The sequence below is a fragment of the Eupeodes corollae genome, chromosome 1 (assembly GCF_945859685.1).
Source record: "Eupeodes corollae chromosome 1, idEupCoro1.1, whole genome shotgun sequence".
In the NCBI taxonomy this organism is placed as follows: Eukaryota; Metazoa; Arthropoda; class Insecta; order Diptera; family Syrphidae; genus Eupeodes; species Eupeodes corollae.
In genome coordinates this window covers 180563605-180580198 of record NC_079147.1, presented here as the reverse complement: position 1 = coordinate 180580198, position 16594 = coordinate 180563605, and the positions used below count along the sequence as shown (strand labels likewise).

The window sequence follows — 16594 nt, the reverse complement described above, 5'->3', positions numbered from 1 at the left end:
TTTTATTATTAAGTATTCAAAATTGTGTATATAATGATTGAAGGCCCTAAAATTATCGTATTGCCTCTTTACAGCTTCAATTACATTATATCTTAGCCTTAATTTCTTCTCTCTTCCATTATTGTGACTGTGAACTGATAACAGCATTGTCCACTTCATAGTACTTTTTTACTAAGAGTAGTTTCAATTCTAAGGCACACGCACTACACCATCCTCCAAATACAGTTAGATAGAAATGTACAGATCTCTTTATCTATCAGATCTTTCTGAGAGGATAGGGCATTCCTGGAAGATGAGTCAATCCACTTTTATATAGAAGGATCAAAAACTAATTAGGAGTTGTGGAGGCGTGTATTTTGAATACCAATCACTTCGTGCTAAAACAAAACAAAAGAAAAGCAACATCAGGTGGTATAACATGTCCACGAAAAACATCTAGCCAACCTAGATTTTAAGTGCTCAAGGTGCTTGATATCTTTATGCAGATTACATAAGCTCAATAATTGTGTCATAACCAGACACGCCCTACAGGAAAGCACGCAACGCGGCTTGTCGTAGAAGCTGCATGGACAAGGGAAAGGAAGAAACAGTCATTCACCTCTTCTGTAAATGCTCTGCTCCAAGGAACTCCTTGTTTTTATTGAGCTCAGCAGAGGGTCTCAAGATTCTTGTGGTATCACAAAGTGTCCTACTATATCACCGGCAACCACTTCAACCAAACCTTAATCTTACATATTTAAATATTTTTGGTCTAAGTACGAGAGCCTTGTTCCACCAGACGTAAATTGTATCGATTTCGAATTACTTAAGTTGGAATGACGTGCAATAGTTGATACAAGAGTCAAATCAGGGACCTGAATTAATATTAACTTTTGTTGGAATATTTCACTATGCATTGGAAAAAGGACCTGAAAGGTAAACCGCATTAAATTCATAATTATTAAAATAAAAAAAAAAACATCCTTGAGATTATCTAGAAGCTTATGCACATAAAATACGTGTGCTCGTTTGAGACGATTGCGTTGGTTTTTCAGTTCATGGAAGAATGTATTACTTAGGGGCCTATTATGTAAGACAACTAAGAACAAAGTTGAGTTGTAATCCGGCAATCGGTATTACCGATCACAACTAGTTGACTGTCACAAGTCAACCAGTAGTCAACTAAAAAATGGTTGACTTTTTAAATGTGTTCGGGGTATTATGTAAGCCAGTTGAGTTGTCTCTCAGTTGTGATTGTTGTCAAAATTAGGCAACTGATATTTACTAGTTGTTTAGTGCATTTGTGTGTACAAAAAAATAACGGTAGGCATCAACAGTTCATTGAAAACCAATTTTTTTAAGAAAATGGAGAAAAAAATGTAAGTTTTACAAATAGTAATATAAACATCTGTAAGAAAATATTCAATTCAAAATACTAAAGATGGCATATACACTTACAATCATGGCATTCAGACTGTAGTAACCTTTTCTATTTAAATAGAGATGTTGAAGATTTTTTTTTGGTGCTATGATTCGAACATGAGTTCCATCGATGCTTCCTATTACTCCAGGAAATCTGGTTTTCTGGTAAAAATGAATTTTTGATAAATTTATCTCATCATTTGTCATACGAGCCTTAATCCATTGTGGACAGATAAGTTCTTCTACTACGTCTAGCACTTCTTTTAACACTACCGAAACTGTTGGCTGAGCAAGGCCTAAATTAAAATCATTACCACGGCACTTTTGGTAACTTCCTTCTGCCATGAAACGTAGGGCAGTGTAGAGTTTGAGAATTGGTGGGATTGCGGAGGAACGCTGTGGTTGTTTCAAATGATCTTTGATTTCATTTAGCACATAACCAAATGCGTCTTTGTACAAAAACAAATGCGTCTTTGTTGAGTCTAAAATAACTTATAAATCTGAAACAAAACGAAGACATTAAAATCAACACTCATCAAAGAATTTGTTTATAAATAATACTTTTTGTTTGGAAGTTCCAATGGATTGGAGTGATCTCGAATATTTTTTCTCATCTGCGCAACATTCAAGGGATTATCTTCTTCCGAATTTCCAAGAAACAAATCAATAGAACTCTCCATTTCCTATTATTTTGTCTTTTTTATAAAATTTTGCACTGAATTCAAAATTTTGAAATTCTTACGTATTTTACTTTACACAGCTGATTTTGACACAAAACAATCACATAAAAGTAGGCAACGTATTTGTTCTACTCAACTGAAAAAAGTTGTCTCCCATAATACGATTTTTTTTTGCAGTTGTCTTCAAATTGAGTTGTCTTGTCAACTAAGTTGAGTTGTGATCCATAATAGGTTGTGCCGTCTGATGATTTTTCTAAAACTCACAAAATATTAATATTAACATTTTGTATGCTATACAAAAATGTTTAGTCCAAATCTTTCTATAATACTTGAGGCGAAAACGACTTCTTATCAGTTTTGTTTGTTGTTTTTGAAGGCTTAAAAAAGTTTTCAATTGAATTTCTAACTAAAAGCTAGCAACAATGTTTTCCATATAATGAAATAGTTTTGATAAAATATTTTAGGTGAAAAAGGTGTTATTGGGTTATGACTTATGAGATATTTGGGGAAAGATAAAATGCTTACTCATTAAATTTGTTTGAAAGTCTTTGGTTTTGACAGCAAAACTCTGTTTTGGGGTCGAAATACTATATGGGTCATATCATAATATATTTTAATTAAAATGTGTACTGTTGAAATTCTGCATTACAAAATTCTGTATGCAAACCATATTTTAAGAAAAAATTCTCTTGGTCAAAATTCTTTATTTCAAAATACTTTTTATAATCTGTAAAAGAAAAATCGTAGCCATATGCCTGAGTTCAATCTCGTGTTGGATAGGGTATCTTGGATAGGCGCATTTTTAGATACCTTTTTGAACGAGTTGGATAGCTGTCAAAAAATAAAAACAACTTTCAGCTGTTCACAAAAAGCAGGGAAATATTTAAGCTTTGAAGTCAAAATTGTTGTAAGATTTTTCTATTTGTATATTTCTAATTCTTTCTAATCAAAAATTGACCAGTGTTCTTTAAGAATTCTTGCAATTTCTTGAAAAATTGTTCTTCGTCAAGTTTTTGGGTCTCGGAGCTGGTACTTTCTCTTTCTGCATTCCCCCAAGAAGACCAGAATGGATTCATGATCCCAACCTTAAAAAAGGGAATAGAGTGGTTCTTCTTTGGGGTTTTGAGTCATCTGACAGAAAAACGTATCTTTCCTTTCAGCGACCTTAATTTCTTGTAGCTCCACAAGCTGTCCGCCTCTGTATGCTTTTGTACATAAAAACAGAAAAGTTTGATTTATTTATCTCCACAAGATTAATATATATTTACTTGTATTTTGTTCTACCTCTGGAACAGAATGAGGTTCTTCAAGTTCAGAATGCTGGACACTAGACTGGAGGTAAGACATATCAAATTGGACATCTACAAACCGAGAACAAAATAAGTCAATTTTGAAGTTTAAAAAAATAGATCAAATAACCTTCTTAAAATCGGAGGCAAATGGCTTCTTCATCGTCTATTATGTACAGAACATCCTCAAATACAACTTCAACTAACATATTGTATCTTTTTGTTTATCAACAAATACAAAAAGCTGAAATCAATTTTCAAGTTTCTTGAAATTCAACCATGTGTTGAATAAGCTGTTCTGCAACTTTTATTTACTTACGTTCTGAAAAAAACCTCCTCGATCGACCTTTTCGCAAGCACATTTGATGTAGACAGTACTAGAGCTGTTCGAGTTTCGTTTTCTGAATTTTTATAGAATTACAGAGTTCCGATTTTGCGAATTCGAACAGTTTTACTTTAAAATCGAGTTGCATAGTAAGGCACCAGCACTCTGTTCATAAAGTATTTTAGTATAGCTAACCTAACAGTACTCTAAGTTTACAGTGTTTTGAAATTGAGAGATCAAAAAACAGTATTTCGACCACTAAATTGAATTTGAATGATTAAAATTCCATTATTTACAAGAGAAAATACTGTACAAAACAGAATAACAATTAAAAATTTCAAAATCAAAAATTAAGCATACATTTGGAGATTAAAATATGAAGAAATGTTAAATGTGGTAAAATTAAGAAAAGATTAATATTTTGTAGGACCACCTTTAGTCATTATCAAAGTCTGTAATCGCCAGCCAAGGCATCGATTTGAAAAGTTTTTTTTTTTTTTTTTGAAAAGAACGTGGCTGTTCTGGAGCCCTTGCTTGATTTCTTACCACAAATGTTCATTAAAATTGTTTTTCGGTGACTGAGAGGTGTCTATAGGTTTCTGCTATTTTAAAGCAACCATTCCTTCACATCAAACGAAATTTTACTGGTAAATTCAGTTTCAAAAAATGTGCCAAATTCGTTTTCATATGAGTTTACGCTCAATTTTCGTAGAAGCTGTATAATCTTTCAACCTTGTCTATTTCAAATATTAAGAACAATATTTAGCAAACAGATTTGTATATTTCTGTGGTGACTTTATAAGGTTATGGTTTTGAGTTTAGTGAAACAACTGTTAAGCTAATTAAAGAGCTTTCTCTTGCCCTTAAATATTAGATTGTGTTCCCCAACTTTGGAATAATACAAATTTTTGACTTTGTTTATTTTAAAAATTAATACAATTTTAAACAAAAAAGTGGTTGTGTGTATTTTTAAAAATATATAAAATGTTAAAATTTCAAGAATTGTAAAATTGTCCCAGATTGTATTCTTCAGATCTATTCAGCTATGCGATTCGAATGGATATTTCTATCAACGTGAATATATTAATAATATTATAAAAGTTCACCTTGAATGATTTATATGTAAATCAAAATTAGTTTTATCTAAGCTTTTTTTCTTAGAGCAATCTACTTAACTTCTGCCTGGCATCATGAAGTGGCGTTTTTTGTAATCTTTAGACCCTTGCAATATTCTATACTTCAGATAACACAAAGAATAGTTACAAATCTTGAGCAATGCCATCGTTATCTGCTGATAGTACTGAATGTGCTGCAATTCTTCAAACTCTTACATATTTCAAGGTCTCAAGGCAGCACTAATACTTCTTTTGAAAGTTGTCCGGTTTAATAATAGACTGCTATAATATTGACTTACAAAATATTTGCCCTGTTTGATTTTGCGAGTCAAAAAGTTGTTCCAAAATATTATGGCTAACATCAACTTTGTCTATTTCCTTCGTTGTCATACATTTCTTCCTTCCCAATTTGCTTAAAATGCACAAAGAATGTTTTCATTTTTTTAAGGTTTAAGATGTCCTGCATTCGAATTTCGTCTTTAAATTGCTAATTTAGATTTTAACTCTCAAGTTTTAAAAATACCTGATTTCAACATTATTTGTATACTCATATGATAATTTTGCGAACATTTTATAAAATATTAAAAATATTTCAACTGAATATCGAAGTAAGTGATTATTAATGTTTTCCAAATCAAATTCATCATGAATTTTATCGAAAAAAGCTACTTCTTGAATTTAGAATTTTAAGAGTAATATCTCAAAAAAGTTGTATTATAGAGTAATTTTAAAGTCAGAGTTGACTTTGAAGCCTAAATTTAAAGTAAAATTTTATTGCCAAACTTTGTAGAACTGAGTTATTGGTAGTGGAATATTGGAATGGAATTATTTAGGTTCCATTAAAACCTTCAAGCCTTTTATCAAAATTGTATGTTTTCTTCTAAAAATTAATACCAACTATTAAGCAATCTATGTTTTAAGATAGGATTGGAATTGGAAATCATCGTCATTTCATATCATTTATCACTCGAATCATACTGTCGTGACAAGCTACTGTCTCGGAACAAAAATACTAACTACTTTACCTGTTTGTATCTACAAAAATAGTCTTACTTAAATAGATACTCTGTGTGCATTGAAATGTAACTTGTAAGTGTGTGATTCTATTTTAAGTTCTTCAGCTTGTGCCAATCTCTAGTCTTTGGTTTGTAGCAGCGTTTTCGTGTTTATATTTTTGTGTTTGTATTATGAGTGATTTTTTTTCATTCTTCTTTTTCTTATTCTTTTGCTTTTCATCTCATTTCTCATCATAAAAATCAAAACAAAACAAAAAAAATCCTTGATTCTTTTTAGAGTAACATTTTCACAACAACAACAACAATATCAAAAGCATAATCCACCAAAAACCAACAAACTTCTACCAGATTTGCTGAAGCCCAAAAATCGCTACAGCTACTGTGATCCTCTGCAAGATTCAAATAATTCAATAAATTTTCTATTGCGAAGCAATTCAGCTGACATTAATAAGGATAAACTATCAACCGGGTCGAGCAATGAAATGGAACGTTCAAAGATAAGCGTAACACCCTCGTCACCTATCCAGAGTCCACGCTACTCGCTGTTGGTGGGTGAAACTAGTTCGGAAAATAGCAGCGCCGTTACTACACCAATTTATGAATTGGATCCAATTGCAATGATGGCAGCTTCACAAACATCGTCGCAATATGATGAGACCAAAGGATTTGCAGGCTGCTGTCGTGCATCAGTCGATAGCATTTGCAGCAATGTAAGTCAAACCTAAATAATTTTATCCAAAAAGGTTCTTATCCTTCTTTATTTATTTTCTAGCTAACATCACATACTGAAAAACGTGATATGAACGCACTCAAGCGGGAACTCTCCCTTGACCTTGATCCGGCTAACGTTTGCTCGAAAATGTCTGTAGATCTCACTGACAGCACCAGACAACCACAGTCATTGCATCTAATGCCATCGCCCAATACTCACACAGAAGACAACACTAGTCAGTCGGTGACTCCCAGCGAGTTCGGCTATCAGCACCTTAACCGGCAATCAAATCTCGTCTCCCTGGAGAGTTCACCGAACTTCGATGAGTACGACAATATGGAAAGGTCTTTCCTAAGCTATGACAAGTCAGCCATCACACCAAGCAATAGCACAGCCCCCTTGATGGGTCAGAGCCCAACTAATTCGGCTAAAAAACTGCTTCCACTTAGTCCTATCAAAGCCACAATCAACATCACATACAACTTGAAAAGTCCTCGTGATGGTCCTATGTTGCCCGAACCCGAAACTCCCAGAAAATCACTTTTGGAGACGAGTTTTGATGAGAACATCGTCTACGAGCAGGTCAAGTTCTTTCGGAACTCTGTCACTGAAGTAAATCAGCTTCTAAGCAATGGAAACCCTTTGTACGACATCGAGAAGGAGCCCCTGCATGAGGAAGGCACAGATGAAGATCAAACCCCATCACCGATCCGGGAGGTGAATAGCAATCTGATAGTTCTAAGCGATGAAGAGGAAGATAATCAAGAATTTCCAAATCTTTCGGACGACATTCAAATGTCGGACAATATCGACAGCCTTGAGTGTGATCCAAGTCTATCGCTCTATGAAAATGTTGAATTAAGAAAACCCCCCACGGTCTATGAGAACATGGAAGGGGGTTCCATGAAATCGGGAACTGGTCTGGAAAAGCTTCATCTCGATCGCGATCGCAGTTCGAATTCATCAGATCCACGTCGATCGCCATCGAATTTCAGCGTCAAGCAGTTGGCAACAAAGTTCGAGGTTTCACCCGTGGAACAACAGCAAGCGTTTGATTTCAATGTGAGAGTCGCGAAAAAATCCGATATTCCTCCAACCAAGAACTGCCCTCCCCAGCCACCTGTAAAACCATCACACAACTCCTCCTCTAAGCAGCAGTTGAATAAAACCAATCAAATAACACGAAGTCTCGATGAGAATGCTTTTGTTAGAGAATTCGGGCCGAAACGTCTTGAGGACATTGCCAGGAGTGTTCATCAAATGGATAAGATTGAGGAAGCCACACGTCGAAAATCATTCGACTTCACCCGACCCAAATTCTTGAATCCTCCCAAAAGACTGCCTGGTCTTCCAATAAACGAAGAAGTCTGCCAAAAGAACTCACTGAAGCTGGATCTAAATAATGACGTAGAGTCACCATCGCCGACTAGTGAAACCGAGGTGAAGATCACTCCAACAACTGAGAATCGAATTTCTCTAATTCAAAACAATGTCGCAGCAGAAGACCCAAACAATCCAGGCTCCCTTACAACCCCCCTTAAAGTTCTGAGCGGCGTGAAATTGGATCGTGAAAGAATCGACCGAATCAAAGAGGAACGTCGCCATCAATTGAAAGAGAAATATAGAGCTGATTCGTTCAAATCCAAATCAAAAACCGAATTGCGGGAGTTCCAAAAAGACGAGGATAAATTCACATCGGAATCACTGCGAGTGAAGTCAAAGTCACGTGGGGATGTTCGAACGACTTTCTTTCAAAAAGACCTAGATGATAATTTAAAGGATGCAAATTTTCAAACAAGTGTTAGTGGTGGTGGCGGTGTCGGCAGTTGCACTGGAAGAGTGAGGAGTATCAGTGATGAAAAGAACCAAAACAATTGTGACCCCGAGAACTTAGTAAATATAGATAAGAATGGAGCCGCCGCCGATTCCACAGAGTTCTCAGCTAGAGCCACAGTTCAGAAGTTCGAACGGAAAAGTCTGGATTATGCAAGAGAGCGGGATGCAACTAGTTTAACTCCTGCAGCTGGATCGATTGCTGTTGATGGAAATCTCCGTAGTGGAAGTGCCACGACCAATGCGCCAGCAGCGATGCTGGTGAAAAATAGTATTAGTTCGACGTGAGTATATAAAGAATTGACTGTTTTGGTTTTACATATTTGTATCTAGCTTTAAGTCAGCTTTGAATAGGAGAACAGGCCATTTGTCATACCGAATCAATTTGAATTTTGGTATGAAACTCATATGACGTTCTAGACTGATTTTGACTCCGTTAGAACTAGATTTTGATTTATAATTCCAATACTATTTATACAATGTTGTTACTGTAAGATTTAATTGGTTTGCTTAGTTGTCACTAAACGCAACACTGTGTTATAGTCACTTAATTTTATGCGTACCTACCTTAATTTATTATAACTTAGATAATTATCGACGAAGTTTGACGAGTTTGCAGCGATGTGATGGTTAGTTAGCGGTAAGTTTTTATATTTATTAAATTTTAATTCGCATTGGGCTTAGCTTACACACTTTTGCTTCGTCTTAGGATCATATTCTCACAAGGTTTTATTATCTTTTTTCTTTTTTAAGAGTAAGTTGGTTTTCATTTGTTTAGAGCTGTCAATAAGCCATTATTTAAATTCTCAAAGACGCATTCATTATTCGGATGGATCTGGTTTGTTTTTGTATATTTTGGAATACTTCAGCGCCATATTTGAATGCTGTACATATTTTTGGCAGGATATGGTTTTTTTTTAATCCCGCTGTTTTCATTCTTTTAAATATATTTTTTCTTTTAATAGAGGGTTATTTCCAATTTCACCTTATGACTTAAAGCTTAGTTACTCTAGGAATGATGAACACGCACTTAAACGGTTCCGATTATTTGGAGAAATCATTTATTTGTACATATATTCAGTACGAATATGCTGAATACATGTAGAAACTAAAGGGTTTAATAATACTGGTCGACAAACATTTTTTGCACATCGATTTCTTCAATATTCACTTGAAACATTTATAGTATTTCATAAAATCTTCGAAAAATATTCATAAGCTGTTTGAATTAACGTATCTGAAATGTAATTTTCGTTCTTGTAGCGAATCCGTCGCCTAAACAATTAAATTACATTTATACCAAGTATATTGAAAATATAAGAGTAATGCTGACAACTTTTTAAAACTTTAGCAAATGGCTAAAATTTAAGTTGAAACTGAAACTGAAAGGGTTTAAACTGTTTATAGACAATAAAGATTTGTTTCGTGTTTTAAATTAGCCTTTTTTGATTGTCTTTAACATTTTAAACTGATATATTTTAAAAACCTGATGTTATTTAAAAATTTAAAGACGAGATTCGAATCCAGAATATCTTTATCCTTAAAAAAGTTCTTTTATTTGTGCAATAGAAAAAAACGTAATTTTGTCAACCAGCGTAAATAAGGTTATTTAAAAACTCGGTCGACGTCTTACATCTAAAATAAATTGTATAATTTACCAAGAATGACTAAAGTTGCAGACCCAGACTGTAAGCTTTTTGTTTTAGCATTTCAGCTTTGTTCCAAGTTTTTGGGCCTTGCAAAGCCACATTTCGTAAATCTTTAAATTAAACAAAAAGAGAATTTCTGATTCTTGTCGAGTAAATCCGATGAATGCGGGGACTATGTCATGACTTGTAAGATTTATTCGTCATCTCAATCATTAAGGTAATCTCCAGCAAAGTCTGGACATGTGTTACGGGGCATTGTTCTGTTAAAATATGAATCCCCAGACCATTACAAAACCACCACCTGCATGCTTGACGATAGATTTGGGAAGCATCTTTTCTTCAGAACTGCTTTTCGCATTGTGCCAACTTAGGTTCATCGCTCCATAAAGCTCTGTTATGGTAATAAACTTTACTGTTATACGCATTTAGAAAAACTAGAATATGTCCAAAATGTTTTCAAACAAATTTTCATGTTTCTCTTTCAACGTCATGAAGTAAATCTTACTTCATTATTTCTCAGTTTTCAGTTTCAGAAATGAATATGATTTTCGAAGTCAAGATGCGACCCACACTGATAACTTCCCATCCCGTGTGTCGATGCTTAAAAGTTTTGAAGGTTTTCGTCTTTTGATAATTAATTTAAAGTTAATATCTTTTATTGCTCACGAGAACCGAACATCATTTTCTGTTAGATAAAATTAGATTGAAGTCAATATTTTTAGTTTTTGAAAAGATATTTAAATCTAAAGTAAATTTTTACCTAGGTTTAATAATCCATTTTTCTCAAAACTTTACCGAATGTTGAAAACCATATTTCTTTTAAGATAAGACATAATCTAAATTTTTGGAAAAATATTTGAGTCGAAAATCAATTTTTACCAACTTTTAGTAATGTTTTGTTTAGGTATTTACTTTTTGTAAAAAACTGTCAATTCGATTTTTCTCAAAATTTTACTGACGTACGAAAGTACGCACGCACAGACATCTCTCTAAAAATCTTTTATTTAGATTCTATAGACCTTGAAACTTCGAGAAATGTGAATTTGACAAATCGGACAGATTACAATAACTTCCTATGGGAAGTTAATAATATACTTTGAAGGGTTGTGTTGCACATTTTTTTTCGTTAGAGGAATGCATCAATGTTTTAAATGATGACTGAGGTTGAAAACCCCTTATAGGATATATTTGTCACGCAAAACAAAATATGGAGATATTTTTTAAACCTGTTTTAAATCAAGAAGCTATCACATCTTCTTTGCACGTTAAAAAAAAAACACCTCAACATGCAGATTATTTTCATTTGAGTTAAACTAAAAGCCCGTTTTTAATATTTTGTATTTTCGTTTTGACTAAACTAAGAGCCCCCATTATAAATGTTTCTTTAATTTTCACAAAGGATTGAATTTCTTCAAAAACTGCTTAAATCTTCTTCCGTATATCCTCTATGCATTTTGGTCCACAGTTTCACCTTGTTTTGTGATCGAACAAGTGGTTTTCGAACTTAGTCTACGTTTGTCGGCTAGCAATGACAGCAGCTTTTCACGTGTGGTAATTATTTCTAGTGCTTCTTCTTACTATCCAGATCCAGATCTAGGTCGTCCTGATCGTTTAATCGTGTTAATCTATGGCACGTTAAACGCAGCCCTTTGATGTCTGCAACTGCAAAGGAACTTCCAGAGTGATGTCGGCAGAATGTTTTTCAATCATAGTTTCCGCAACTGTTCCCATTTTGAAATAGTTACTTATTCAATCGATAAAAATGCGTACGCCTTGAAAACGTTGCTTTTATATTACAAATTTGCAATTTTAATTCTTAAATTTGGCGGTTTTTAAAACATTTTTATGTACGGAGTCGTATATAATTTAGATATTGTTCCTACAATGTACATATTTCTCGAGCTTTTCTATAGATTTGGTGCTTTTTCGGGTAAAGTCAAGAGGAACTCTTCTCATCTTTAAGAATATGCTTCATGCCATTTTTCATTTGATACAATATACGATCATTTTATCTAGCTTTTCAAAATTGTTCCTTATCTTTGGTCTATTAATTTATTTCTAAAAACTTTCAATCTATATCATTCTCTTATCTCAAAATGTTCTTATTTAAAATTGTGATTTTTGGGGAATTAAAAGGGAAACACATACCCTACGTCTTCATAATTTGTACATACATTTTTTTAAAATTCTGATTAGTTTTTATTTTTATTTTACAGGAGAGACAAGATATCACCAAAATTTTCAATACGTGACGTAACAGCTATGTTTGAATCTCGTTCACAAAATCAACAATAAATAAAACAAAATTTTAAATATTAATGCAACAAAATATATATATATATAAAAACATAATTAAATAAATAATAATGTAACAAAATAATAAATGATAAAAGTTTTAACTTATTTGTGTTTGGTTCTTATGCTTAACACAATAAAACATCCAATAATGAGACTATTCAATAAAACAAAATTAAAAACAAATAAAAGAAACAATAAATTTTAAAATTTTTACAAAAAAAAATAAAACACAGAATATTGAAAGGTGTAACAAATCTACATAAACATATATATAACCTATTTCTTTATATAAAAAACTTATATAATAAAATTTATTATTAATATAATGAAAAATAAAACTTAACATAATCCAAAGAGTTGTACACATTTATATAAAGGATATTAACATTTAACATTTAAAAATAACAACAACAAATACAAAAACAAAAATTGCATTCATTAATAAAATTAAATTTAGGTTAAAAAACAATAACAATAAAAAAATACTCAATGGAATGATATTGACAAAAAAAAAAAAACAAATAATATTTCAAAAATTATTAAACAAAAAACCACTAATTTAAAAAAAGTCTTTCTCTCTTTCTATATACATACATACATACTATAATCTACTACCTAAACATACATACATACATGAATATATGGCATTTGAATTGTATTTTAAAAATACAATTTTATAACATTTATTATTTTTTAATAATTACGTAAAATAGCGATCTATTGAAAAGATTATTTCGGAAACATAACAATGAAAAGCTTTAAATTAAAAATTCAAATTCACTCTAAGTACTCAACTCATGCGCATTTATTTAAAAACCGCGCCAGGAAAACTAAAATAAAATTAAAAAACATAAACATAAACAAATATTCCACATCCATTTTTATCTTTAAATTTGTATGGATTTTTTATAATCGCTTGGAAATTTTCATTAAAATTAAATTTAATTAATCGGTAACTTGAAGTTGAATTACTAACAAAACGTGAGATATGAAAACCTGGAGGAAGAATACGTGTTGCTTGTGGGATGCTTGTGGAAGACAAAAATATTATTTTATTTATATAAAACTTTGAACTTGTATGATATGATTGAATTTATGTGTTTTGGAAATGAAAAGTTTGATTATATTATTTTTAATGTAAAAATACAAAAAAAATAATGCAACTAGGGAAAATTATATTTGTTTGTTAAATTATTTTCATTATTTTATCACTTAAGTTTAAGATAATAATTAATAATATTTTTACGATTAGTTTAAAAAGAAAAACAAACAGAATTTAGTGTGTATGTTGTTTAGAGTCCCTAGACAAGGGAAAAAAACATTTTTTTCTTTTTTTATACAAAATACATAATAATAAACTAAGCAAGTTATATTATTACTTTTATTATTATTGCAATAATTTGTTTTATTCTTATTTTCTTTTTTGTTTGTCTTAAATATCTTGAATTTTTATTATTATTATAATTATATGAAAAAACTCGTTTTGTTAATTTGATATTATTATTATTATTTTTTAAAATGTAATATATGATTTTTATGACACAATGTATAATGAAAATTCGGTGTTTTAATTTTTGTTTAAATTAGATTTATTTCTTCCACATCGTCAGGAAACGGTAAGCCACCTTTCAATTAAATAATTGCCAGCATAACTATCGCTTTTCACATATTTGAAAAACTTTTCATCCATGGCTAAAAGGTCCCAATTATAATAAAACTGTCAAGAATCAATTGGAAGAAGATGAGTTCTGTTGATTCTAATAAGAAATGTGATAAACGAATTAACGATTTATTTTTTAAAAGAAAAACAGAAACAGAAAACTACATAAATTGACCATAAAGACCTGATTTAATTTCTGTATTGATTTTAAAGGCAATTAATAGATACAACTTTTATTTGGGCTATGGCCTAACAATCGATGCATTTTGGGAATAAAACCAAAATTTGATGTTGACGGTTTTCTAGATAAATGCATTGTGAAATTGTTCTATTTTTTCGTACAAAATTACTATTTTCTTTTATTAGAACTTTTTAGAAAAAACTTGTTCCCTTGAAAAACTGTGTAATTTTGAAATTACGTTTCCAGAAAAATAAAAAGTAGTTCCCACGACTAATCGGACAGAGAAAATGTAAATTTTTCCGAACCAATTCTTCCAAGAAAATGTACAGACGTAGAAGAGCCTAACTTGACTTTTGCATTTATTTAAATAGAACGGAAATGGAAAACAAGCGTCTATGGACATTTGAAAATTGGACGGTAAATTAGTACGTCACAGTACATGGCATAATTTCACGATTTGAAATAAGATTCATCATGTGAGCAGAAAAGGACAAGGAAATAAGCTGGAGAAATACAACGAGAAGCTACTTATTAGGCAAATCAAGTGAAATCGCTTTCTATCGTCGTAATGTTATTTTTGAAGGCGACCACGAGTAAAAAAGTCAGCAATGAAACCAGGAAAAGAAAAACCATCATTCTTTGAAATGATGAAAAAATGTTAAATGAACATAAAACAAACGATATGTCTTCTTATAAAAAGGTAGAACTACATTTGTTAGTTAACTCTTAGACATAACAATATTAATTAATAAGATTTTGTTCACGGTCGAAACCAAATTTACCCTTAAAGATTAAGATAGAAGAATGTATGAATAGCGGGAAGAAAATGCATTCTCTCAAAAGAATACAGGGGATATATTGCATGTCTTGGTTTTGGTAAATAACATTTTGTTGAAGGTAAAATGTATCAAAAGGCTTACCATAATATTTTGAAACCAATATAGTAGTAAGCTCGAAATACTAGACAATTTTATTTGATACCAGAAGAACTACCCAAAGCTCTAAAATGCTTCCCAAATCCAATGTTGCCTTGTATCGTTCAAGCAAGATATTCCCAACCCACTTGCCACTATCTTTTTGAGTTTTCTTAGGCGATGCAAGAAATTTGTCTCTCCTTCTAATCTGGCTTCAATCTATAAAACATATACGTCCAAAGCTTAAGTCTCTTGGACAATTGTTTAACAAAGAGCGTTTTAAATGATTGGAGTCAATTAGATCATTAAGACAATTACGTCACTCAAACATCGTCGTTAACTTTCGTGTCTTAACCATTTTTACCGGATTATGTTTTCGTGATATAGCAAGTTACATACCTCCCATTCAACAGTTCAACCGTAATACTCGAGCTTCTACGAACGCCCATTAGTTTACTCTTGATTCCAGCTTCGTTCGTACTGTAAAGTACAGAGAATCATTTTTGAACCGTACTACGCAAATGTGCAATTCTTTATCACGCCCTATATTCTGTGCTTAATTATAATTTTCTAGTATAAGTAAGTGCATTAAAGTATTTTAATCTGCACTGAATTTGCAGGACAAACTGTAAAATTTTCAATTTCCATCAACTCTACCAAAAACTTATTACTTCAAATAACACTTAAAAAAAGCAAAATCAATAAGAACAAATTTGGAAATGTTAACTGAAGTAAGAATAAAACGCCTTTAATGTTTTAAATTATTCACATTTTCCAATTCCAATTCCATGGATAATTTTGTTTAAGCCTTAAACTTAACTCGCGACCCTATCTTCAAAACAGATGGAATATAAAGTTAATACAAAACAAACATTTATAAAAAAAAAGAAAAATAAACGACCACAATGACATCAGGTGAGTATTTAAAAAACTACGTTGTTACTTCTCACAGCTTGAAAACTAAAAATCAAAAAATTGGCCAAATATAAAACATAAATGTTTCACATAAACCAACAATTTTTATAAAATTTCATTTACAAAAAAAAATATACATTACATTATACCTATAAATGCTTCCTATGGAATGTACTACATATTCTAGGACAATCCATAAGATCGAAATCATGCGCGGACTAATTTATATACATTTGATACTCGTAAACAAATAAATAAAAAAAAAAAAAACAAATTACTAAATTCAAAAAAAAAAAATTAAACTGTATTGTTGAATAAAACAAACCATTTTTTTATAAACATAAAAAAAAACCAAAGTAAATATAAAATAAGTTCAAGAAAAGTTTTAAAAGTTGTCAAGTTAGCTAAAATTGCAAAAACAAAAACTTTAAATAGCCGTTGCTTTAAAAAAAATACGTATTTTTGAATTAAAATTAAAAAGAAGTTTCAATAAATAATAATAAATACGAGCATATACATATAAAAATATATTCAATGAGTTATATTGGAAAAAAAAAATTAAAACAAACATTTATAAACAAAATGAAACAAAAATTATTTAAAGCT

General features: G+C 31.4%; 1 protein-coding gene across 3 annotated transcripts in view; it reads left to right on the top strand.

The window, feature by feature from the left end:
- LOC129941647 (GTPase-activating protein CdGAPr) overlaps positions 1 to 14351 on the top strand; it is a 173575-nt gene extending 159224 nt beyond the window's left edge. For all 3 annotated transcript variants that reach the window (XM_056050337.1, XM_056050338.1, XM_056050339.1), the window contains 3 exons: positions 6104 to 6536; positions 6599 to 8655; positions 12237 to 14351. In XM_056050337.1, coding sequence (XP_055906312.1) covers positions 6104 to 6536; positions 6599 to 8655; positions 12237 to 12315 — 2569 coding nt within the window. In that variant the 3' untranslated portion in view covers positions 12316 to 14351. The remainder of the gene's footprint in view (positions 1 to 6103; positions 6537 to 6598; positions 8656 to 12236) is intronic.
- Positions 14352 to 16594: the final 2243 nt, after the last annotated feature.